Source organism: Cornus florida, unplaced genomic scaffold (assembly GCF_030987335.1).
Source record: "Cornus florida cultivar Cherokee Brave unplaced genomic scaffold, ASM3098733v1 CherokeeBrave_3.0.0_Hap2_Chr03, whole genome shotgun sequence".
Classification (NCBI taxonomy): domain Eukaryota; kingdom Viridiplantae; phylum Streptophyta; class Magnoliopsida; order Cornales; family Cornaceae; genus Cornus; species Cornus florida.
This window is the reverse complement of record NW_026775573.1, coordinates 41,434,919-41,462,157: the sequence shown is the minus strand read 5'-3', so window position 1 is coordinate 41,462,157 and position 27,239 is coordinate 41,434,919. Positions and strand designations below refer to the sequence as shown.

Sequence of the window (27,239 nt, the reverse complement as noted above, 5' to 3'; positions counted from 1 at the left end):
TTGAAACAGGAAGTAGATGTTTGAGGCTAGAAATTTATGGCATAATTACTATACATATATATATATATATATAATTTTAGTTTTACTTGTCTTTCATCACTCATTAAATCAGTACATCTAGGTATGAACAAACACTTGCCTCCATAGTAGGATGGAGGAACCTCCTCCAAACCAGTACTAGGATGGATTCGATGGAATGACATTTAAAGACAATAAATACCTAAAAGCATACAACAGAAAAGGAACATAGTTTAATTTGATTGTAGCTGAACTCACAATACATGACATTTAAGACAACAATTAAAAGCATACAACAGAAAGAGGGACCAACTTGATTTGATTGTAGCTGGACTCAAAATACATGACATTTAAGAAAATAACTAAACGCATACAACAGAAAAGGAACTAACTTGATTTGATTCTAGTTGAACTCACATACCATAACCTGCCTTCTCTTTGGATTTAAAGATTCCCAGTCAAGCAACCACTAAAAGGCTCCAACTAAACATCAGAAGACGACAACGCCACATCTTTGCTTCAACGGTTTTCAACATAATACCCATCAAAGAAACATGCAGCTTTCGCCAGTTCTAGTACAATTTCTAATATTGGATTCTTTGTTTTTTTTCTCCTCCACCCAGCAGTCTTGAGACTTTGACCTGTGGATTGAAAATCAAGACCAAAAGACACCGAGACAGAGGTAGACCAGTTAACATGTTGAATTCTTTAACAGAAATAAATGAATAAAAAGAACGGAAAACTACATCTCAGCTCCTTGGACCTTAGTCCTTACTGTTTAGATCTTCTAACCAGTCTTTCTGCTTCATGCTATTCTCAAGGCTAGCAACTTGCTGTTTTAGGTACCGTTTTATCAACTCCAATATATTATTGGATTTACAAAAAAATAAAAATTAAAATTAAGGTCCACACCACAATCTCCGGAAACAGATACAAACATTAGAGCAAGATATCCCAATAGGGAGGGGATGAACAACTATCTTAATGATTTTCAATGTGCTAACTGAAGAGACTCCGTTGAGAACCATCTCTAATTACAAGCTAACTATCCGTAGCTCGCAAATAGAAGCTCTAGTTTACAAAGCATGGATTAATGTGAAGAAAAACGAATATGCAGCAAATAGCACAAGGTGAAAACACAAAATGACATCAAATAAGCAAGGTAACAAATCAAACTAGTTTCTACTGAAAAAAGGGTCATTACAAAATTAACTCCCCGTTACTCAAGGGTATTGGAATGGGCAGATAGGATACAGACATAAACGTTGGCACTATTTGCACAAAGTGCCTACTCTCTATATTCAATCCGCATTCTCACGCTTCACAGCCTAAGCATTTATGAAATACTAATTTCTACTTAAATTAATCAATTCTTAAGCACGAAAATGTCTCTCACTAGAAACTGATGAAGGCCCAATGCTCCCAGAGAAGGGTTTTTTCATTTATCCTAATCAAGCATTCTTCACTCAATTATGGGCCACATAGTCCAAAAGATTGTGTTGTTTCAAATTATCTTCCTCCCCTACTTCGTCAGCCTCTTCTTTAGTTCTTTGACGAAATTAAAAGCATAAAACCATACATAAAAAAAATAAAAGTGTTAACTCACTAAAAGCAAAAAACCAATCTGAATTTTGTTGCATTGCAAAACATGAAACATATCTTGCTCTAGAACACTAAATTCAGTGACCCGGAATTTGCTTCCAAAATTTTCCCAAGTTTTCTCTTTATGTGACAACATGAAGAGTTACAGAGAGAATTTATATAAAAGAGAGGGTTTTAGGACAAGAATAAAAGCAAAGGCCATAATACAACAAAGGAACAACTTATAATAGGGTGTTTTTAGACAATTAATATTTAGTACAGTTATCAAAAGTTACAGTCTACCAAGTGTACTGGGTTTATGAAGTTTGGGAACAAATTTACCCAATCATTGAGCAAATCCACGATAAGAAGGATTCTCTGGGGTAGAATATAAGATGAACCAAGAAAGTACGATATTCCTCCATTCAACATTGAAAGAAAAGGCCATTATACACGACAAAAATAATAAATCCATCAATAATTTGATAAAAAAAGTAACATAAAAGAAAAATGAAACAACTAATTAAGCCTCTATAACACAAAATACTATTAACACCACCAAAATTATGAAAGAACTATGAGAGATAACACAAACAGCCTATGTATCGATCCTATCTCAGTGTCGCAACCTTACCGTGCCTCAATTTTCATGGAGAAATCAAAAGTTGTACTATTGTCAATGATCCGGTTTTTAGGGTTGATCACCAAAGCATCAAGGAACGAGAATCAGCCTAGCGATCATGTTTGGTAGGTCGCTTTGATAGAGATGTGGGATGCTTAGAAGGGATCGAGGCGTGGGCTACGAAAGCTTGGAAGATTTCGAGTGGGGTGAAAGTTTCTCCCCTACCTGATGAATTATTCCTGTTTAGGTTTCCATCGGAGAGTGAGGCCTAAGGCTTCTGGAAGAAGGGAAGAAGAGGTGGGGCGATGCCTTGCTGTCCATCGATATTTGGTACTTCGCGGCTAGGTGTTCTGCAGTGAATGATCGGGAAATACAAAGCGTGATGTTTGGTTTGCCTCTCCACCTATGGTGCCATAAGTTATTTGTAGCAATTGGAAATTTATGTGGTGGTCTTCGAGGTGTTGAGGCGGACGTTTCGGTGAGTGGGGAGAGAATCCTCCTCTATGTTTCCTCCGGAAAAGTGATGCTGGAGTATGTCTTCATGGAGGATCAAAGAGTGGCCTTTAGGGTTGTTAGAGGAAATACCACCCCGCATTTTTCCTAAGTCCTATTATGGCGTCAGGGAGAGTCCTCACCTCCCGGCTGCTGCAACGATTATGGATGGAAGTCACCGGAGTTTACAGACCCATCAGGGATTTGAAAGGAAGAGACGATTGCTTGCCCACGCACCAGAAGCGAGTGGAGAAGGCCGAACCAAGAGCCGTGTCATTAACGCCCTCAATCAGTGCCCATCATCATCTCGTATTGACCGCTTCAACGGTTACCAACCACGTGGACGGGATCGTGGCTTTAAAGGAGCCATTCATGCAGTGGCCTTGGCTGGGCCTAAACGTGGGCCTGAAGCGCGCTCTAAGCTAAATGGGTTGGTTCATCATGGCCCACTGGAGTTTAAGAGGGCTGTTAAGTGGGGGCCTAGCAACCAGTTATCATTCTCAAATGAGAAGTCGAACCCACCAACTTTAGCCAAGCCTAAACTCAAGCCAAAAGTGAGCAACCCAAAAAGAAAGGTTATGCGGGGCCTAATAACATTATCTCAGTCTCTTTTCTTAATCATAAGCCTAGCCCAACCACAGGGCGTAGCAATTCACAGAGTCGAAGCCTCAATGGTATCTCTACAACTTTTTGGAATTCGCCGGAGAAGAGGAGATGGATGGATCTCTCTGCAGCCGAGACAGGTGTAAAATTTGTTGAGAAGGATTCTCGCCACTCTCAGTGTTGCGCCGGTACCAGACTTCCGGTTCAAGACTCTCACAGAATTAATCATGGAGCTAGATGGTACAGAAAAGAAAAGCAGAAGTGGACATCCACTAATGCTCCAGGTATGTCTTCGACCCACCATCTCAAAAGACCTCCATACGCTCCTTCTTCTTCTTCTCCTTCTAATGGGGTGGTGAGGAGGGAAATTGAACTGGTAAAGGAGAAGTGCAGTGCGCTCTCGGTTATACCTGAAGCTGAGTTTGGATCGAATACGGAAGGAAGGGCTGCTTTCAGGACTGATTCAGGGAATGTTGATCCAGGGGAATGCGCAGTTAAGGATTCATCTAAGGGGGTTACAGTTTGTGTGGGGAGGGATCTCCATTTTCAATTATCTAATGTTGAGGCTTTGGCTCTGTTTAAAGAACTCCGTCTGCATGTAGCCTTAAAAGGCCTTTGCTTGCCTTCTGAAGGGGCTGCGGAGAATGAATCTGTTAGTCTCATGCGTGTAGCCTTGGAAGGTCTTAACTGTTTGCCAACTATAGGGACAGAGGAGAATGCACTTGTTAGATATTTGGCTAATGGAGTAGAAGACTATATCACAGGTTCGGTGTTTGACAATGGAGGAGATACTGAAGATAATGATGACCTCGGTTCTATCCAACAGGTTTACTCTAATGAGCTAGCCCCTTGGTTGGAGGATGAATGCGTCAATGTAGAACCTTTGGCTGTTTTGCAACCTGATTCTTCTGCAAATATACGAAAGGACTGGGTGATTGATAATATAGGAGCCACTAGCGAGTTGTTGGGTGTCTCATCAGAAGGTAATAACGATAAGACTTTATCTATCCTTCATGATATAGTGGAAGGAAGAGAGATTGCTGTGACCACTGAGGTAATGAATACTAGGCCTCTATCGTCTTGGAAAGGGGCACAAGAGGTCAAGAATCTAATTTCTGAAGTTAACTATGAAGGGAAGAAAGGGGTGGTGAAGGAAAGGGGAAGGACCAGAAGTAGGAGTTTAAAGAAGGGGGGAGGGGAGTTACTCTTATCTGGTTTTTAATGAAGCTACGAATTATTACTTAAAATGTTTGTGGTCTCAATGACCTGAATAAAAGGAGGGTAGTGAAGGTAGCTTTAAGGAAATGGGGGGCTCAGGTGGTTTGTTTGCAAGAAACCAAGTTGGCATCCATTTCTGACGGGGTGGTTAGAAGCTTATGGGGAGGAAGATTTGTGGAATGGGAGGCTTTGGATGCTACAGGTTCTTCGGGTGGAATTTTAGTTATACGGGACAACAGATGGTTGTCTAGAATGGATGTGTGGATGGAGAGATTTTCTATTTCCTGTGAGTTTAAAATGGAAGATGATGATTTCATATGGGTCTTTTCTAGGGTCTATGGACCGCTTGTTGATAATGAGAGACCTATTTTTTAGGAGGAGCTAAGCCATGTTCAAGGAATGTGGCCTCTCCCTTGGTGTTTGGGTGGGGACTTCAATTCTGTTATGTCCCCGTCAGAGAGGTCTACTGGGGGAAGGAGGTCCGTAGATATGGATCAGTTTTCTGACTTCATTAATAAGCATCTTCTTTTTGATCTACCAATGGAAGGTGCAACCTTTACTTGGTCTAGTGGCAGGGATCCAGTTACTCTCTCAAGACTGGACAGATTTCTGATCTCTGGGGAATAGGAAGAAAAATTCCCGGATGTTGTTCAGGCGGTCTTAGCAAGGGTTATCTCTGATCATGTTGTTCAGGCGGTCTTAGCAAGGGTTACTAGGAGAGCTTCCTGTCAGGCAGCTCTTGTTGAGATTGCTAGTATGGAAGAGATTTCATGGCGACAAAAATCCCGGGCTCTTTGGTTGAAAGAGGGGGTCGTAACACAAAAAAATTTCACATATTAGCTAATGGTCATAGAAGGAGTAATCACACTGGACGCATTCGAGTGGAAGGTGTGGAGCTGTGGTGGGAGGAAGAGGTGAGTAATGGGATAGTTTCTTTTTATCAGAAGCTTTACACAGAACCTTTAGGTTGGAGACCCAAACTTGATGGACTCCCTTTTGATGCTTTTTCTGAGTTAGAGAGAGAGGGGTTAAAGCTTCCTTTCACTGAAGAAGAAGTTCCAAAAGCCTTATCAAGTTGTAATGGGGATAAAGTTCTGGGGCCTGATGGGTTTACTATGCATTTTTTTATAGAAAGTTGGGCGGTTGTGAGAGGTGAGGTGATGGGTACCTTTCAGGAGTTCCATTCTACTGGTGTCTTTGAGAAGTCGCTAAATGCATCATTTATTGCCCTCATCCCTAAGAAAGGAAGCACTTCTGACATTAAGGATTTTCGTCTTATCAGTTTGGTGGGTTGTATTTACAGACTCCCAGAATGCTTTTGTTGGAGGTCGGCAAATTCTTGATTCAGTTCTTATTGCAGGCGAATGTGTGGATTCAAGATTAGGCAATGGTGTTCCTGGAGTTCTATGCAAACTTGATATTGAGAAAGCTTATGATCATGTTAACTGGAATTTTCTCCTCTATTTGCTACAAAGAATGGGGTTTGGAAGCAAATGGAGGAAATGGATTGAGACATGTCTTTCGTTTGTCAAGTTCTCAATTCTTGTAAATGTTCTCGGGGAATAAGACAAGGTGATCCATTGTCATCTTTCCTCTTTATTATTGTCATGGAGCGCCTTAGCAGACTTATGCGCAGGGCAGAGAATCTTGGGCTCATTAATGGATTCAGGGTTAGAAGAGATATTGACCATCAGGTGGAGATTTCTCATTTGCTATTTACAGATGATACTTTGGTTTTCTGTGATGCAGATGTGTCTCAACTTAGATATTTGAGGTGCAGTCTAGCTTGTTTTCAGGTGGTTTCCGGGCTAAAGGTAAACGTGGCTAAGAGTGAGCTTATCCCTGTTGGGAATGTTCAGGATATCTCTTCTTTAGCTGCAGTACTTGGCTGCAGGGTTAGTTCCTTTCCTATTCCTTATTTAGGTTTGCCTTTAGGGGTCTCCTCAAGGTTAGTGGGGAGTTGGGACTCTGTGCTCGACAGGTATGCAAGGTAGGATGGAAAAAGCAATATTTGTCAAAGAGGGGCAAAGTAACTCTTATCAAGAGCACTTTATCTAGTCTTCCCACATATTTTCTTTCTATGTTCCAAATTCCATGCTCCGTTGCTGAAAGGATTGAAAAAATTCAAAGGGATTTTCTCTGGTGTGGAAGGGGAGAAGAGTTCAAGTATCACCTTATCAGATGGGAGCGAGTTTCCAAGCCTATGAAGTTGGGTGGTCTTGGTATTAGACGATTGATTCCTGTTAATCAAGCTGTTTTGGGCAAATGGTTATGGAGATTCGGGAAGGAAAGGCATCGTCCTTGGCGAAGGTTAGTATCTTGTCGGTATGGGGAAGACGTTGGCGGTTGGACTACATGCCCGGTTTCTATTACAGGAGGAGTTAGGGCTTGGAAATCCATTCGGAAGGGATGGGATGCTTTTCTTCTCATATTAGATTCAAAGTTCGTGATGGTAGATGCGTCTGTTTCTAGGAAGATCTTTGGTGTGGGGATCAGCCATTATTTCGCACATTTCCCAGATTATACAGTATTGCAATTGACATACATGCCTACGTGGTTGACTGTTATCGGCTTGATAATAGTGGAATTACGTGGAATGTGCACTTGAGGCGGTCATTTCAAGACTGGGAGTTGAACAAGGTAAGTATTTTTTTGGACCAATTGTATCGGCAGGAAGGAATTAGTAGTGGGCATGACAATTTGATATAGATTCCCTCTTCTCACGGTCGTTTTGAAGTAAGATCCTTGTTCTTATGCCTGTCTAAATTTGTTAGCTTTGACTTCCCTTGGAAAACTATATAGCGCTCTTCGGCACCTACTAGGGTGGCATTCTTTGTGTGTGTTCGAGTTTGTGAGAGAGAGAAAGAGCAAAATCTATATTTGTGTATTTCTCACACACATAGCCCTTAAGCCTACAGTGGCGTATATAAAGGGAAAACAAATAACCTAATTATACAAGGTTACCTAATTACACAGTGATCCTAACAACTATGGGTATTTACATAATGACCGAACATGAATATATATATATACATAAACATTCTAACACTCCCCCTCAAGTTGGAGAATATATATCAAATAATCCCAGCTTGGAATAGATAGTCCTTAACCGGTTATGACCCAGTGCTTTGGTAAACATATCAGCTAGTTGATCTTCAGACTTCACAAATGGAGTAGAGGTACTCCCACCTAATATTTTTTCCCGAATGAAGTGACAATCAACCTCAATATGTTTGGTCCTCTCATGAAACACAGGATTTGATGCAATGTGAACAGCTGCTTGGTTATCACAGAACAATGGAGTAGGAGCTTCAACTGTCAACCTAAGTTCTTTTAGAAAATTCTGTATCCATGTCAACTCACTAGTGGTATAGACTATTGCCTGTACTCAGCTTCAGCACTAGATCGAGCTACCACCGTTTGCTTTTTACTTTTACACGTAACAAGATTTCCGCCTACAAATGTACAGTAGCCTGTAGTAGATCTCCTATCTGAAGGAGAACTAGCCTAGTCAGCATCTGTAAAACTTCCACCCTAAGATGACCATTTGATTTGTATAGTGACCTAAAACCTGGAGCTTGCTTGAGATATCGGATAATCTGAAGAACGGCAATCCAATGTGGCATTCTAGGAGCTCCCATGAACTGACTTACAACACTAACTGCATATGAAATATCAGGTCGAGTGATAGTGAGATAAATTAATTTCCCAACAAGGCGACGAAATCTGCCTGGGTCATTAAATAGATCACCCTCATCAGATACAAGTTTTGTATTTGAATCCATAGGAGCATCAACTGGACGACCACCTAACATACCCGTTTCTTCTAGCAAGTCCAACACATATTTTCGTTGAGATAAACTTATACCTTCCTTGGATCTAGCAACTTCAATACCTAAGAAGTACCTAAGTTTACCTAAGTCTTTAGTGTGGAATCGATTTTGCAGAAACAACTTCAACTTAGCAATACCTGCAGAATCATCACCTGTGATCACAATATCATCTACATACACCACAAGAAAAATGAAGCCAGCTTTAGTGCGCAGGTGAAATACCGAATGATCGGTCTGGCATCTGTTAAGACCAAATTCTAATGCCGCCTTAGAGAATTTTCCAAACCAAGCCCGTGGAGATTGTTTCAATCCATACAGGGCCTTTTTAAGACGACAAAGAGTGCGACGATACTCCCCCTGAGCAACAAACCCAAGTGGTTGCTCCATATAAACTTCTTCAACTAGGTCACCATGTAAGAAGGCATTTTTTGACATCCAATTGAAACAACGGCCAGTTACAATTGAGAGCAATGGAAATAAGAACCCAAATAGAAGAAATCTTAGCAACAGGGGAAAAAGTCTCATCATAATCAACACCATAAGTCTGAGTGTGCCCCTTTGCCACTAGACGAGCCTTCAACCGCTCAATAGATCCATCGTGAAGGTATTTAACTGTGTCGACCGACTTACAACCAACTGTTTTGGAGCCCGGAGGTAAGGGAACAAGATCCCATGTTTCATTACGGTGAAGGGCATCCATTTCATCCACCATGGCTTGTCACCAACCCAAATCAGAGAGAGCATCCTGCACAGTCTTGGGAACAAAAGTAGCAGATACTTTGGATAAAAAACAAGATAAAGAGGATAAAATATGACGGTAGGAGACAAAGTTAGAAATGGGATGTGCAGTAACACACGACCGAATACCTTTAGGGAGAGCAATAAGCAAATCATCAAGTAAAGGCGTCGAATCCGAAGACTCTGAAAGAGATGGAGGGAGCGAAGTAGGCAGTCGAGGTTGTCAAGTATAAACCTGCAATGGGACAGCAGAGCGAGGAGGTGCGGAAGCAGGAAGCGGAGATACAACCGTTGGCAAAGGTGGCTCAGAAGTAATATCGAGAGGAGGAGTAGAATCAGAAAAATATGGTAGAGACTCAGAAAATGTTACATCAGCACTAGTGAAATAGCGTTGAAAATGAGGACTGTTACAACAATAGCCCTTCTGAGTGCAAGAATACCCAAGAAAAACACACTTAGTGACACGAGGATCGAGTTTATCAAGACTGGATCCAAGGTTATGGACATAACACACACAGCCAAAGACTCGCGGAGTCAGATTAAACGATACGGAGTCGGGAAATAGAACAGAATGAGGAGACTTACCTTTTAACACTGACGAGGGCATCCGATTAATAAGATGACATGGCGTAAGAACAGCATCACTCCAAAATCGTTTGGGAACATGCATATGGAATAAATGGGCACGACAAACTTCCAGGAGATGACGATTTTTACGTCCAGCTACTCCGTTTTGTTGCGGAGTATAAGTACAAGAGGATTAATGAATGATGCCTTTGGCATGAAAATAAGCCTCAAAAGGATCAGAGAAATATTCTTTGGCATTGTCAGAACGTGAAACTTGAATGGAACGCCCAAATTGAGTTTTATTTCTTTGCGAAATAGTTGGAAAATAGAAAACAACTCAGAACGATTTTTCATTAAAAACAACCAAGTTATCTGAGAATGATCATCCACAAAAGTCACAAAATAACGAAATCCATTAATAGAAATATGTTTTATTGGTCCCCATACATCTAAATGAACTAATTGAAAAAGACTAGCAACACGATTATTAGCTCTCGGTTTAAAAGATACACGACAATGCTTACTAAGCTGACATGTTTCACAAGACATGGACTCAATACGACTAAGACCGGGGACTTCATGCTGCAAAACGGATAGTGATGGATGGCCAAGACGACAGTGCCACTGGAAAGAAGACAAAGATGATTCAAGAGCCATAGGAGATGGTGCAAGATCGAAGTAATACAAGCCACCTATTTCATGTCCCGTACCAATCCTCTTCTTTGTCTTGAGATCTTGAAAAAGACAACATGTAGGGTAAAATGTAATGGAACAGTTAAGAGATTTAGTAATTTTGCTAATGGACAACAAATTAAAAAGAAATTGAGGAACATATAACACAGAGGAAAGGGACATAGAAGAGGTGAGATGAATAGTTCCCAAACCTAAAACTTTAGTTGATGATCCATTAGCAAGAGTAACACTTTGAGACGAAGGAACAGACTGAAAATCAGAGAAGAGATGAGAACTACCAGTCATGTAATCGGATGCGCCAGAGTCAAGAATCCAGGGACTTTGACTAAAGGACAAAAGACATGCAGGGGCACGACCTGATTGGGCCAAGGACCCCATGGAAGATGAGGTGGAAGGCTGTTGTTGAGACAGAAACTAAGCATACTCATCGCGGGGAATCATGACCATAGCAGTCTCAACAGCCACATGTGGAGCAGTGGGTGTGGCAGAGAGAGAAGAATCTCCATTAGTAGAAGTCACTTGATGTGCATAGGAAGAAGGTGGCGGTTTCCCATGAAGATCCCAACAGTAATTGACAGTGTGATTAGTAAGACCGCAGTGAGTGCAAAGCTTAAAGTCTCTGCCTCTGCCTCGACCACGGCCACGGTCACGGGTAAAACGACCACCACTGCCACGAGAAGACTGAAAGCCACCCTGGTTCACAACTAAGGCAGAACGTTCACTGCTAGGAGGAGCAGTGACACCACTTAAAGCACCCCCTGAAGCGCCACTAGATAAAGTGGCACGCTGAAGTCTAGATAACATCTCAGGTAAAGAGGGAAGTGTAGGGCTACCCAAAATCTGTGCACGAACAGGTTCATACTCTTGTGACAATCCTGTGAGAACCCGAACAACATTAAAATCCTCACATTGTTGTTACATGCTTTTCATATCAGAGGTAATGGGTTGATACATATTCATTTCTTCACAAAGTCCCATTGCCCGTGAGAGGTATTCTTCTAAACTTTTGAGTCCCTTGCTGGAGGTCAAAAAATTGTCTACACACCTCATAGATTCTGGTTATATTACCAGCACCGGAAAATAACTGTTGGATTCAGGTCCATATGTCCTTGGCAGTGTCCAGATATAACAAGTTAGAGCTAATATGAGGTTCAATACAATTCAGCATTAAGGAGATGATCTGAGCATCCCTTTGTTCCCATGAACTGAAATCAGCACCACTGCTTTTGGGTTTATCCTCAACCAAATGAGAGCCAAAGCCTTTGGCTTTCAGAAAAATGGCGACTGACTTAGCCCATAAAATGTAATTTTTGCCATTAAGCTTGACTGAAGTCATGGGAGGATTGAAGGAGGTAGAAGATAACAGGTCTGAACTAGAAGCCATGGAGAAGGTAAAAAAAAAAAAAAAAAAAAAAAAAAAAAAAAAAAAAAAAAAAAAAAAAAAAAAAAAAAAAAAAACACGAACCTCAGGAAAAATTGCAGAATCGGAACCGGGTCGGATCTGGAGCTGGGTCGGACCTGGGATATCCCGGTTTTAGTAAACCAGGGTTGGAATAGTTATCCCGGTTTAAGTAAACCGGGGTTGGAATAACATAACCGTGTAGCCAAACACGGTTCTTCTTCTTCACATCGTCACGAACGCCGGGGAACAACACAGCGGAGGCTTCGGCGACTCAGTTACAAGCAACAGACGAATCGACCACATCGAATCGGAACCTCTGCAACTTCCGGAGAACCTCTACAACTTCCGGCCAAGAAGGAACCACGAATCGATGAACTCACCGCTGCAAATGACGACGGTAGGTGTCGGCGAGCTCGCTGACAACTAAAACGGCAATGACACGAGCAACAAAACAAGCTTTAGGTCTGACGACGACAAATGAGGCTTCAGATCTAAGGACGACGAACGAGGAGCTCTCAATCCGACCGGCGACCAAACTTCCGACAAAGAGAACAACACCACAATCGCGATTCCGATCTTATACAAGAACAACACACTTGACGTTTCCCACACCCATGAATTCATATTGCTCTGATACCATGTTCGAGTTTGTGAGAGAGAGAAAGAGAGAGCAAAATCTGTATTTGTGTATTTCTCACACACATAGCCCTTAAGCCTACAGTGGCTTATATAAAGGGAAACCAAATAACCTAATTATACAAGGTTACCTAATTACACAGTGATCCTAACAACTATGGGTATTTACATAATAACCCAACATGAATATATATATATACATAAACATTCTAACAGTGTGGACAGCTGTGTGGGGTCAAATTCTGACGATTGATAATTTAAGGAAGAGGGGAAATTGTATTGTTAATTGGTGCTGCCTTTGCAAGCAAGATGGGGAATCTGTTAATCATCGTCTAATGCATTGCCATTTGGCGTACGATTGTTGGAATCTTATTCTTGGACTGTTTGGCATGTGTTGGGTAATGCCACATTCTACTAAGGATTTGATTCATGCCTGGAGAGGATGTCGCGTGAGCAGGGGTGTGCGCAATTATTGGAGAAATGTCCCACATTGTGTCTGGTGGTGCATTTGGAAGGAGAGAAATAGTAGAATGTTTGAAAGGAAGGAGTCGTCTAAAGCGACACTGAAACTTGTTATTATTCGCTATCTCTTTAGTTATGTGAAGAGGAGTTCTTGCTCTTCTTCTGATGTTTTAATTACTTTTCTGGATTCTTTGGGGCCTTAGACCCCGATTCCTCTACTGTTTAAGGGACGTGTTCCCCATTTAAACGTCTTTTTTAATTTATTATTACTTATCAAAAAAAAAAAAAAAAATTTGATAAAATTTGAGAACCATTGATCACTTGTAGGTGATACAAAAAATTATCACCTATTAAAGCCAATAAATTGCACTTCAAGATGCACCCATCTAAATTTACTCCACTTCGGATAGGAAAAAAGAGCTTACTGGAAAGACAGAAATAATTGAAAAAGATTATCAAGTTATGCAGCATGCACCTGACATAAAAATGGCCTAGGCTCCAGCACACAGGTCATTGAATTTAATTAGCACCCGATTCTCTGCGTTTAATTTCTAATGCCAAGCGCTCATTCTCAAGCTTCATATACTTGTTTTCTAGCCTCATCTCCTCCAGCTCCCTGTCTTCTTGCTCACTACACCTAAGCCACCTGAGTCGCTGCTTCTCCAACTCCAGCATCTGGGCCTTAATCTGTAGTTTCTGCTCTCCCAATTGAAGTGACCGAGACATAATCGGTTCACTCTGAATCCATTCTACATGTCTGCCTTCAGTGAAATTATGGTTCACATTGGTACAATTATTTGAAGGATGAGGGTCTGATTTTTTGTTACAATCCAAAAGGTTCAAGGCTTTGTTAAAACCCACAGGTTCATACTCTTCCCCATGTTTGCTCCTCTTTTGAGACACCACCGGAAACACAAACGTCCCCCCCTTACCCTTAAGTGAAGCTTGTTCCTCAGTTTCATCATTTCGGCCAACAGATTCTACAATTTGATTGTCTTCGTCAAGGGCCTCATATTTGTGCAGCCTTGACTCCTGAGGATCATCATTGTCTTTACTTTTAAGAGCCAACTGCAAGGACCGTTGAAGAGTTTGATCATGAGGAAGGTACAACCGGTTCCCATTGTGATATGACCACATTTGTTCAAAAAATAATTGTTTTGAACTTAAAATCTTCCTTACATCCTCCTTTGCTCCATCAGACAAGTCTAGCGAGTCTAAAAGTGCTGGCTGCTCAACCACCTTACATGCATTGCCTGTCCCTAGTACATCATTCAGTCTCTTATACTTTTTGTTCAGATCATTAAATTTATCTTCACACTGCTGAGGCGATACATTATAACTCCTCTCAGTCATGAGCTTCGAAATACACCTCCACTTCCCTTTCTTTACAAAAGACCTCTTTCTTCCAACACCATTACAATCAGAGGAAACTTCCTCTCCTATGTAAGAAACAGCATTAATTAAAAGTTTCACCATTTCACCTGTCCACTTTATGCGCTGCCAGGGGGACTCCTTTTTTTCTCTATCACCTTCATGGTTCCCATCAACATCTTCTTCCACTATATTCAACCCATCAATGTTCCTGGCAGATGGTTCCGGTTGCTTAGGTTGTTGCATGTTCCAAACCCTAACCGGGCAATCTTTTTGGAGTTGTTGGGGATAGACCATGAAACTCCAGTATGGACATGTGCTTTGTTGGTGATCAATTTGCATCGATCCTTGCAAGTCTAGAAAACCATAAGAACTGCTCGGCTTCAAGTTCTTACTAGCTGATGATTTACTTTCCATTGTTACACAAGCAACCTCAAAATTGAAACCACTTAAAATTTTCTCATCAAAGGTCAATATAACCCAACATTGCTTCGTCCAACTCTATAAATCAGCAACAATTTGAAGGTAATTCATGTATTCAACAACAGATAACAACAAAACCCAGTTTGAGTCTTATCACGATTTTGCTGGTAGAAGAATACAAATTAAGTTTATGAACTATATGAAGTAACAACTCAATGCAGCTCAATCCAAATAATCAATTTCGAGAAATAAATGGTAGAATATATGGTATCCATGCAGATTTCATCAGTTAAGACAATATCAAGGGGAGTAGATTACAAATATAAAAATAAATTTGAACAGATTGATTCGAACTCACAATACCCAAATGCAGAAAATCAATTGACAAACCAAAAGATTACCTCAACATGAATCAAACTTACAAACTCTTTTCCAGATCTTGAATCCAAATTCGATTCTTCTCAATCCAGTGAGTGTAAGTTTTGTGTTGATGAATACGGCAAGTGATCGGAAGGTAATAGTAAGGTTATTAATGATGGAGCCCTTGGCACAGTTCGGGCTTTAAAGACATCACAAAATCAGACCATCCAATCTGGAATAAATTGGTAAAGTTTTCAATAACTTCCAAATGGAAAATGGTAAAGAGTCTGAAAGTCGGACGCATCCGACTTTTTTTATCTGAGTGGGGGATGACATCATCCCCCACTCACATAAATGTAGTCAAATGTGTTTGACTATCGGATGTGTATCACAACTCCTTCCACATTACTTTCAAATATCCTGAAAATAACTTTTTATTATTTTAAAGAATTAGAAAATGAGTGCTCATCTTTTTTATATTGTAAATATATCTCTTCTTCACTCAAAATTCTATATTAAAAATTTCTAATTCATTACCAAAAAAAATCAAATAAATTATATAACGTGAAATATGCAAATCTGGGTTGGTTCTCAAATCTTTAATTTGTCATTTTATAATTCATAAGTTTAGAGTGATTGGAATTTAAGAAAGGAATAACATTGGTGAAATAATTGAAAGACAAAACCCTTAGATATACTTAAAACAATATAACAAATTTCTCGGACAAATCAAATTTCAAAATACTGCAAATAGTTCATTTGTAATGTATAGGATGTAAAGAAATGATTTTTTTTTTTTTTTCCCTTGCAAAGAACTCCCACAATGCTCTCGGAAGATTTGAACTACAGACCTTTGTACGTAAAGAAATTATTTGAGAACCACTGAAGTATGCACAATGAATTCAAAATACATTTATTTGGTAAAAAAATATAATAACTCAAGAGTTATGTCTACAGGCTTTCAAGTTAACATGCATAGGGTCATTCAAATTCCAAAACGCTTATCCCCTTTTTTTTCATCCATTAATTTTGTTTTTAAGAAACAAAATATCTAGAGGATATGCTTTCCCAGCTCAATGGGGTAACTGATGCACTCAAATATTTTTATCTTAACTTTTTATATAAATAAATAAATAAAATTTGATTTTTTGTATTTTGTCGAAATTTTAAAAAAAAGTTCCAACTCTTAGAGCCGCCCCCCCCCCCCCCCCCCCCCCCCCCCCCCCCCCCATTAGGACACGTGTTTTTTAAATAAATATGTAGTAATTAAGTGAAAAAGGCTTTAAAACCTATTCACTCCCCTCCAAGTCTCAAAAACTTTCACTGACATCACTCTTTAAGTGGTAAGAGAACATAACATCGGATATCTGATATCATTATTTGCTTCATTCACAAACCTCTAAAAACTTTATTGACAACCATTTAGCCATATATGATGTGCTACTTGAGCCCCATTAATGGTAACTGGGGGACTTGAGGTGGACCGCTCTTCAGAATGACTATAACGGTATAGCAATTTGAATAAAGCTGGGCTTTGGACTCTCTAATTGACATATTCTCACTCAAACTTGGTGAAATTGTCAAAAATTATCAGAACCCTGAAATGGGTCATAATTGTAGTCCACCTCTCTATTGCAACGTTATACTGGGTACGTGCTTAGTTGGTAAATATTTAGGGGTGCCCATTTTGCACCTGAAAGTCAACAACAACAACAATAATAATAATAATATGGAATTATAGACAAGGTTCAGTATCAACCAAACATAGTATCTCCCTAATTCTCAGGGAGACCATTAATCCAATCAGTTAAACCTCAGGCATTCTTGTCCAGCAATTGTAAACTAAGACAAGCGAATAAGACGAGTGAAAGTACTACTTCTTAAAGTCCAAGTAGGTTTGTCAGCGAGCAGATACGTTATGGGGTGCCCCTATCCAAACCCGTTCAGTGAAGAAAAATTAATCATCTAACCCCCCTGATTCAAAGTCGAGACGTATTCGAAGTACTTCGTGCTATGTATAAATTAAATAACTAAATACATTCCAAAACATATTCAAAATATATTTTTTAAGAAAAAAAATTTAATATAATAAAACATCCAACAATCATAACCATAAATTTTGTTAATTTTATGATTACAAATCTAAAATAATATTGAACAGAATAAAAAATAATAATATTATATCTATATATATATCACAACTAAATAGGACGGGTTCAAAGTAAAACGAATTTTTGACTCTCATTCACACACCCGCTCCTAACCCAATTAGATGAGAACCAAAACCCTTTTCATTAGGAGAGAGGGTGGGGCTTTTCCACCTAGGCAAGTTAAATTGACATTCCTAGGTCCAAGATACTTCAGCATAATTGAACAAAGCTTTTGTATTACCCAGTCATCTAATTAACGTTAAATAACCAAATATTTTTGGAATGTGCATTAAGCAATCAAAGTAAATCTTGAATGCTGGTTCAGTGCAGAACCATAAAATTCGGTATTTGAATCATAAATTAAATAGCATGTGACAATCTACCATTTACAGTCTTTTCTGCATTTAATTCACAGTCAGGGACAAGTATTTCCGGAACAATTAATATATAGAGCTGACATGCAAATCAAGTATCTGTCTACGCAATTTAAATTTTGAAGGAAATCAAGGTTTGTGACTTGCTATCATCAAGCTGCGCATATTCAAGCAACTAGGCAACCTTGAAAGAAGAAGAACTGACTCAGCTCATTTGGACCTGCCAAATTCTTTAACCTCCGACCTGAATCAAGCACTCGAGCACAGGTCAAGGTAAGGGTTGGTAAGGGGAGAGACAGAGAGAGACCCATACCAAATCAAATATTATACAGTTTCATCAGGTGAAAGAATTAGATCTTCAATAACCACATAATTTATACAGGAGCTTATATTTTGGTACTGAAATTTACTCATAAAGTGAGTTCAATGAGCACAAAAATTGGAATGTTTTTAGTCCTAGAGCTAGAATTATAAATATGAAGAACAGTTTGAATCGGTGAACAAAGGAACAGTAGCCAATATAAGGTTCACCCTAGAATGCAAATTTCAAAGGGAAAAAGAAGTTACACTTTTGTAAAAAAAAAATAAATAAATAAGAATTCAGGACCATCCAGTCTCTCTTTGGTTGCAAAGCACAAGATGATGATAGATGAAGTTCAAATAATAATCGACTTTAATATATTGCTAAGGGGGTCGACCAGGAAGCATTGGGGATTGCTGTAAATAACAAATCTAGGCTACTGATCAAAGATTGAGCAGAATAATGTTCCATCAAGACAATGACTAAAAAGCATACAACAGAAAAGGAACTTACTTGATTTGATTGCAGTTGAACTCACAATACCCTCACTTGCCTTCTCTTTAGGCTTAAATTTCAAATAGTTTGTCCAGTTCTTTATCGACATGAAATCTCTGTGCCCGTCAGTACAAGTTCTGACCTCCAACTTCAATTGTGGAAGCACTAAGAGGTTTTAGCTCCTCTGTAAGGATCCCCAGTCAAGCAACCACTAGAGTCTCCAACTAAACATCAGACGGCAACAGCGCCACATCTTCGCTTCAATGGGTTTCAACATCATACCCATCAAAGAAGCATGAAGCTTTCGCCAATTCTAGTAGAATTTCTCATATTGGGTTCTTTTTTTATTCTCTCTACCAGTCCATAGACCCTGACCTGTGGGTTGAAAATCAAGACCCAATAACAATGAGACAGGTAGACCAGTTAACATGTTGGATTCCTTAACCCAAAAAAAAAATGAAAAACTGCATCCCAACTCCTTGGACCTTAGTCTTACTGTTTAAATCTTATTAATCAGTGTTTCTGCATCATGTTATTCACAAGACTAGCAACTTACTGTTTTAAGTACCGTTTTATCAACTCCAATATAATTATAGGACTTACAAATAATAATAACAATAATAATAATAATAAATAAACTTTAAAGTCCACACTCCACAATCTCCGGAAACAGATGCAAACATTAGAGCAAGATTTCCCAATAGGAAGGGGACGAACAACTACACAATCTTAATGATTTTCAATGTGCTAACTGACAAGATTCCATTGAGAACCATCTCTAACCACAGCCAACTATTTGTAGCTCACAAATAGGAAGTTCTAGTTTAAGACGCATAGCTTAATGTGAAGAAATAAGAGTATGCATCAAACGACACAAAGTGACATCAAATAAGCAAGCTACCAAATCAAAGTAATTTCAACTGAAAAAAAGGGTCATTACAAAATAAGGTCCCCGTTACTCAATTCAACCCGCTCTCACGCTTGACAGCCCGAGCATAAATGAAATACTAGTTTCTACTTTGGTTAATCAATTCTTAGGTACAAAAATGTCTCTCACTACAAATTCATGAAGGTCCAATGCTCTCAGAGAAAGGTTTTTTTCATTTATACTAATCAAACATTTTTCACTCAATTATGGGCCACATTGTCCCAAAGATTGTATTATTTCAAATTATCTTCGCCATCCTCGTTCGTCAGCCTCTTCTTTAGTTATTTGACAAAATTAAAAGCATAAAACCATGTATAAAAAAGAGTGCAACTTCCTACCACCACTGACTGGTAGGGATGAACAAAATTTTACCAAACTAGAACTGCATGTACCTTCTAAACATATCTTCTGCAAGTAAATAAAGAAATCCAAAAAGATCAAAAAATTAGTTCATTTTCAATTTCCATTCCAAACTGGAGATATACCAAATATGATAATTTTGATAGATGTCTAGATAGATGTACAAACGCATGTCAACTAGTGCATATATATGCATCTCAAAGAAAACAAATAGAACCTGTCCACATATCAGGGGTAACATATACTATTAATACCCTAGCAATCTGAATTTTGTAACATACACTGCAAAACATGAAACATTTCTTGATCCAGAACACTAAATTCAGTAACCCAAAAGTTGATTCAAATTTTTTCCCAAGTTATCTCTTTATGTGACAATATAATTACAGATAGAATTTAGATAAAATAAAGAGTATTAGAACAAGAATAAAAGAAAACGCCAAAATACAACAAAGGAACAACTTATAAAGGATATTTTTACACAATTAATATTTTAGAACAATTATCAAAAGTTACAGTCCACCAAGTATACTGGGTTTATGAAGTTTGGGCACAAAGAAATCAATCATTGAGAAAATCCTCAGTAAGAAGGATTCTCTGGTGTAGAAATAAATAAAATAAGAACTCCATCAATAATTTGATAAACATTGAGGCAGTACCATTGATCACTTGTAGATGATACAAAAATTTATCACCTATTAAAGCCTATACATTGCACTTGAAGATGCCCCCATCTAAATTTACTCCACCTTTGATGGAAAAAACGAGCTTACTGGAAAGACAAAAATAATTGAAAAAGACAACTAAGTTATGCACCTGAAATAAAAATGCCTAGGCTCCCGCACAATGGTCATTGAATTTAATTAGCACCCAATTCTCTGCGTTTAATTTCTAATGCCAAACGCTCATTCTCAAGCTTCATATACTTGTTTTCTAGCCTCATCTCCTCCAGCTCCCTGTCTTCTTGCTCGCTACACCTAAACCACCTGAACCGCTGCTTCTCCAACTCCAGCATCTGGGCCTGAATGTGCAGTTTCTGCTCCTCCAACTGAAGTGACCGAGACATAATTGATTCACTCTGAATCCGTTCTACATGCCTGCCTTCAGTGAAATTTTGGCTCACATTGGCACAATTATTTGAAGAATGAGGATCTGATTTTTTTTTACAATCCAAAAAGTTCAAGGCATTGTCAAAACCCACAAATGCTTCCCCATTACCCTTAAGTGAAGCATATTCCTCAGTTTCATCATCTCGAACAACAGATTCTACAACGTGATCATCTTCATCAATGGCCTCAGATTTGTGCAGCCTTGACTCCTGAGGATCATCGTCTTCTTTACTTCTAAGAGCCAACTGCAAGGACCATTGAAGAGTTCGATCATGAGGAAGGTACAACCGATTCCCATTGTGATAGGAGCACAATTCTTCATAAAATAATTGTTTTGAGCTTAAAATCTTCTTTACAGCCTCCTTTGCTTTGTCAGATAAGTCTAGCAAGTCTAAAAGTGCTGGCTCCTCAACCACCTTGCAAGAAGTGCCCCTCCCTAGTATATCATTCAGTCTCTTATACCTTTTGTTCAGATCATTAAATTTATCTTCACACTGCTGAGGCGATACATTATAACTCCTCTCAGCCATGACCTTCGAAATACACCTCCACTTCCCTTTCTTTAACGAGGACCTCTTTCTTCTGACACCATTACAATCAAAGGAAACATCCTCTCCTATGTAAGAAACAGCAGTAATTAAAAGTTTCACCATTTCATCTGTCCACTTTACGCGCTGCCAGGGGGACTCCTTTTTCTCTCTATCACCTTCATTGTTCACATCAACACTTTCTTCCACCGTATTCGATCCATCAATGCCCCTCGCAGATGGTTCCAGTTGCTCAGGTTGTTGCATATTCCAAACCCTTACCGGGAAATCATCTTGAAATTGTTGGGGATGGGTCACGAAACTCCGGTATGGCAGTGCATCTTGTTGGTGATCAACTTGCATCGATCGTTGCAAGTCTAAGAAACCATATGAACCGCTCGGCTTCAAGTTCTTACTAGCTGATGATTTTCTCTCCATTGTTACACAAACAACCTCAAAATTGAACCCATGTAAAAAATTCCCATCAAAGGTCAATATAATCCAACAATGCTTCGTCCAGCTCTACAAATCAACAACCCTTTGAAGATAATTCATGTATTCAACATCATATAAAAATCAAAACCCAGTTTGAGTCTTGTCATGAAGTTGCTGTTAGAAGAATACAAACTAAGGTTATGAACTATATGAAGTAACAACTCATTACAGTTCATTCCAAATAATAAATTTAGAGAAATAAACAACAGCATATATATGATATCAATGCAGATTTCTCATTGAAGACAATACCAAGGGGATTAGATTACGAATATCAAGACGAACCTGAACAGATTGATTCCAACTCACAATACCCAAATCCAGTAAACTAAGAAAACCCATTAACAAACTAAGAAATTACCTCAAAATGAATCAACCCCACAAACTCTTTTCCAGATTTTGTGTCCAAATTCGATTCTTTTGAATCCAGTGAGTGTAAATCTTGTGTTGATGTATATGGCAAGTTATCGAAAAATAAAAGTGAGGTGATTCATGGATTCATGGAGCCCTTGGCACAATCCGGGTTTTGAGGATATGACGAAAGCAGACCGACCCGAATAAATTGGTAAAGTTTTCAACAACTCCCAAACTATTTTCAAATATCCTGAAAATATATGGAGTATATTTTTTATCAATTTAAATAATTAGAAAACGAGACCTAATCTTTAATATTATTGAATAAATTCCTCGTCTTCGTTCCAAAATTTTATACGAAAACTTTCAAATAAATTATATAAATTGAATTGATATTCAATTTTTTTTTAAAGTGTGATATATTAACATTCTATTTCTCTATACCTGTACTTTAATTTAAAATGAAATGACACTTCTAATTTTAACTAATATATATATTTTAAAAGGACACAACTATCCTTCTAAATATGTTTAGGTCCACTTCTCTATTTCTAATTTTTAATATTTTTCATCTCTTCCGACCCAACAAGCAAAATATCTCCATAAAAAATAAATAAATAAATTGGACCCAAAATAAAAAATTGAATGTATTATTGCATTGTGTCAATCAAATTCCTAAAATAAATTAAAACAGTTAACATATGAAGGCAAAAAGATAAGTTAAGCTTTTATTTTTTAAATGAAATATAAAATTTCCAACCTTAATTATGTAGAGAAAATAATTTACAATTTTTTTTTTTTGTTTTTTTGCATATCTGACTATCTCAGTATTGACAATTTAGCCTACTCGCGTCCTTGTAAGTTTTCTTTCCTCTTATTTGATCTATGCTTTTTTCAGTCTGTTTATTTATTTATATTTTTTTTTTTTTTTTTTTTGAGTGATTAATATGTGAATGAGCAAAATAGCTTTAGTTCATCAGTCTATTAGTAACGAGAAAATTTGAACTCAGCCTTCTAAATTTTCTTTCAAAACCATCACACAGGTGAGGACAAGTTTCAACTTGATTGATAGTAGTTTTTGTATAGCAAAGATTGATATGATCTATTGTAGTAGTATTGGGTGGTGTAACTTGTGTAAGTTACATTAAGACTGCTACCTAGTGATATTTCGTCTAGGTAGAGGTTTGAGTCTCCTCAAAAACATTGTGGAAGTTCTTTAAGAAAAAACAAAAAATTTCTCCCACAATGTTTAGAAAGTTCAAAACAAGGTGAGTGCCGCCTGATGGTTTTAATTGTAGTGTGTAAAGGTGTGTTTGGATCTAACCTTACTTTCATTTAGGCAAATTTTTGGGGAAAGACATTTTGGTGCAGCTTAACCTCCCCCTTTCTTATGCTTTGAAATTTTTCGAGAAAAAATTACTATTTCTAATGTACTTAATTTGAAAGAAAATAAAAAAAAAAAAAAATTGATTTTACTTCACATGAAGTGTTCTTATGATATTTTAAGCGTTTGTAGATCATCTACATTTTATATTTCCAAACTTCATTGCTACTTTTTTTGCAGTCTAAGTTATGGATGTCTCTCCCTCTCTACCCAACTTTTCTCTCGCCTTTCTCTACCCTAGTAGCCGTCGCTCCTCACCTTTATCCCCCTGCTTCCTCCCCACTCCCTCCCATGCGAGTGGGGAAGTCCCACTTTTTACCACCCACTAATTTATAAAATCGGCGTGCTGTACATAGCCTGTTTGGTGGGTGGCTTCACGCCATCTTTTGTTGTTTTTCCTCGCTGTCGTCGAGGTTTCGCTGTAAGCAGTGTCTCTCATGTTTTATTGTGAGTTTTTGTACCCGACCTCCTGATCTACATCGTTTCCAACGATAGATGGTTGCTGGGTCGCCGGAATTGGGTTTGTTTGTCTGCTCCTTTATGGAGCTTTTTGGTGCCTACGCTGGTGTGTTTGGTTCTCTCGCCAGTGGCTTTTTTCTTTTGTTGTGGTGATTTTCCTTCTATAACTGGCACTTTTTCTTTGACTTGTCAAGATTGTTGATCTTGACTATAAGAGATGTTAGTTAGTTTGGAATGATGTTTTATGTGTTTTTGATCTTCTGTATCTGCCTGATGATCTTGTTGTAGATGTCGTATGGCGTATGGCATGTTTTCTTGCTAGGGTAAAAATAAAAAATTAAAAAATTAAAAAGCTATGGATGTCAATTATCACTTATACTGAGTAAATTAAAGTCTAATCTTAATGGTTGACTGTCACATCTTTGCTAATACCTTGGAATGTTAAATCATCCTGAATTTATTATATTTGTGTGAACATATGGGTGTACTAATTTTATCACTCTTTCTACTTTTCATATAACTCTTTGGGTTTCATTTGGTGCGCATAAATGAAATGAAATATTTGTTCAAGTGAGAATAAAAATAGAATAGAGATGTCACTCTCATTTTGTTGTTTGGTTTGACATATGAAATGGAATAATTCTATTTGGTAGATCAAGATCCTCTCCATTTGAACAGTTACCCATTTTTTCCATTTTTGTTAAAAATCAGTAATTACTATGATGAGTAAAAATGTGTATTTGTTGTACGCACAACTTTCATATATATATATATATACACACCATTCACAAATACTCTTCTTCCCTCCCTTAATTCAACAAACCCATTTCAGCAACCCATTTGAAAACAAATTGAAATCCCGCCATTTCAGTTTCTTCTCTCCCAAAATATCAATCAACCCATTTCAAATTTTGATTTCTTTATTTTCTCCAAAAATTTGCATGCTTCGATTTGTTTCCAAATAAAAACAGCGTTTCAGAGAGAGAAAGAGAGTAATTTTCTACTTATTATCTTCTTCTTTTTTCAAATATTGATAATTTTTATTTGTTTCCAAAATGAATCACAGATCTATTTCTCCATCTTTTGTTTCTATAAATTTCTCATTTCCTTTCTTCCTATACTAGGTCATTTTATTTCAAATTAACAAGAGTAATATCGGAACAGAGCAATATCTGGACTGACATGATTTTTTTTGTTTAATTATTTGTGTACTGCATAACATCCCAAGCAGTTTGTACATAACATCCCAACAGTTTGTAATTTAAGTCAATATAAATTATGCGTAACATCCCAATATAATCCTACTTAACATCCCAAGCAATATGTAGTTTATATCACAAGCAGTATGTACTTTATTTCATGCTTATGTTATACGTAAAATCCTAACAAATTGGGAAGAGTAATCAGATAAGAAGAAACAGACCCAAAATCAAAATTTATATTAAAAAAGCAAAAATCTATGGATGATACTCTGGAGTCATAACATCCCAACATAATCCTACTTAACATCATCATATATACTTAACATCCTAAGCAATACGTAATTTGTATCACAAGTAGTACGTACTTTATTTGTTATACGTAAAATCCCAACAAATTGGGAAGAGTAATCAGATAAGAAAAAACAGACCCAAAATCGAGATTTAGATGAACAAAGCTTAGATCTATGGATGATACTATGGAGTTTCTGCATAATACTCCAGTGAAATTACATGAGTTGTTGTTGGGAAACCAGTTTTGGAGTGTGTTTGGGTTTTTGAAGTGAAACTTTGAAGCTCAGAAGTTGTTGTCAGTCCTTGGAAAGTTCATTAATGAAAGCTGATGAAACTTCTAGAGAGAGAAAGGAAGACGACGTATATATATGCATATGAAATACAATATTTAAAATTTATATATATATAATATACAACTAAAAAAATGGATGGTGAAAAAATAATTGCCCAATATTTTTAATTGATGTGGCACATTCTCAGTCATTTATTCCAGAAAGGAGAAAATGGGGCACGACCGGAGGTGATCCTTCACCTTGGTTAGACCAGCATCAAATCTAGAATAGAATAATTTTTCTTTAAAATACCCCTTTCAGTGACCCAGAATATTTTTTAAGAAAATCAACCCAATTAATATTCTGATGATGAAGAAAATAATAATAAATAAATATTAATTTTATTGTTGTACCCATTTCAATACATCATTTACGAAAGATTAATTTATCAAAGTAGAAGCAATAAGTTTGTTAAAAAACTAAGGCAGATTAATGGTCCAATGGGTTATTACTTCCTCTATCCCAATTTAATTATTCTATTGTATATTTTTCTTTTTTTTCCTCCTAACAATAGTGAGTAGATAGTGATGGTTAGCGGGGGTGGGGGGAATAGGGGTGGCAAATTCCATGTTTTCGAGTTATAGTTGTGTTGTGTCAACCTAAGGATATTCTACTAAATAGTTTAATTCGAACACGATTCGTTTAATATTCGTGTCAGAAACCCTCAACACTAATCCGACCTGTTTATTAAACGGATTAAATGAGGGTCCAACCCTTTATCACTCAGGCAACACCACCACACGTATATAATTTTATTGCGCCCTTTTTATTGAATAGGGGTGGCAAATTCATGTTTTCGAGTTATATTCATGTTGTGTTGACCTAAGGATATTCTACTAAATAGCTTAACTCGAACATGATCCGTTTAATATTCGTGTCAGGAACCCCCAACACTAATCCGATCTGCTTATTAAACGGGTTAAACATGTAACCTGTTTAATGAGTTATTTACTAAAATAAAAAAAACTATATTACTTAAATTATTACGTATCGAAAATATATATATTTAAGTAATGTGAGTGTGTGTGTGTGTATATATATATATATATATATATATTACTTTAATAATAGACAATTAAACAATAAATATTAGAAATATATAAGTTTCAATTCAACCAAATTATTAAATAGTCTCTAGTCTACAAAAGAGTAAATTATAAAACACAAGTTTAGATAATTATTTTGGAACTTAAATATAAATTTGTTTTTGACACGTATAGTTAAACGGGTTATACAGGTTGAACCCCTTAACCCAAACATGACACGAGTAACTAAACGGGTTAATCGTGTCGATCCGTTTCCAGCTCGAATCCTTTTGAAACTCAATTTAACCTCACTTAACTCGAGTCGTGTTAAAACTTTGCCACCCCTACTATTAAATAGATTTTTCAATTTATTCCTCCTAAAAGCTATTACTGGTGGGACCCAAAAGTTGTCGTCGACACTTTAATTTATTTTA

At 37.7% G+C, this 27,239-nt stretch overlaps 2 protein-coding genes across 4 annotated transcripts; one reads left to right on the top strand and one right to left on the bottom strand.

Annotated features, from left to right (window-relative positions):
* Window positions 1–229: 229 nt before the first annotated feature.
* On the bottom strand, window positions 230–22,329 carry LOC132300359 (uncharacterized). 3 transcript variants are annotated; one of them, XR_009480403.1, is made up of 3 exons: window positions 20,444–22,329; window positions 18,358–18,714; window positions 230–659 (listed from the first exon to the last, which is right to left on the bottom strand). XR_009480403.1 is itself a non-coding variant. In XM_059797394.1 (3 exons), exon 2 carries the CDS (start codon window positions 14,651–14,653, stop codon window positions 13,385–13,387), a length of 1,269 nt encoding a protein of 422 aa, XP_059653377.1. In that variant the 5' UTR covers window positions 14,654–14,737; window positions 18,358–18,711; the 3' UTR covers window positions 230–659; window positions 13,341–13,384. The 3 variants fall into 3 exon arrangements, 2 of the variants coding, with proteins under 2 accessions (XP_059653377.1, XP_059653378.1); XM_059797394.1 differs by lacking the exon at window positions 20,444–22,329 and adding an exon at window positions 13,341–14,737 and having other exon boundaries at window positions 18,358–18,711; XM_059797395.1 differs by lacking the exons at window positions 230–659; window positions 18,358–18,714 and having other exon boundaries at window positions 20,237–21,872; window positions 22,120–22,329.
* LOC132301504 (uncharacterized) lies at window positions 5,305–6,100 on the top strand. Its single transcript, XM_059798753.1, has 2 exons — window positions 5,305–5,827; window positions 5,895–6,100. Exons 1-2 carry the CDS (start codon window positions 5,305–5,307, stop codon window positions 6,098–6,100), a joined length of 729 nt encoding a protein of 242 aa, XP_059654736.1.
* Window positions 22,330–27,239: the final 4,910 nt, after the last annotated feature.

Bases quoted from the DNA above. Each gene is read 5' to 3' on its own strand.
- LOC132301504 (XM_059798753.1), top strand. From the start codon at position 5,305: ATGGCGACAAAAATCCCGGGCTCTTTGGTTGAAAGAGGGGGTCGTAAC. The intron at 5,828-5,894 runs GTATTTACAGAC...TTCTTATTGCAG, and splicing joins TCTTATCAGTTTGGTGGGTT to GCGAATGTGTGGATTCAAGA.
- LOC132300359 (XM_059797394.1), bottom strand. From the start codon at position 14,653: ATGGAAAGTAAATCATCAGCTAGTAAGAACTTGAAGCCGAGCAGTTCT.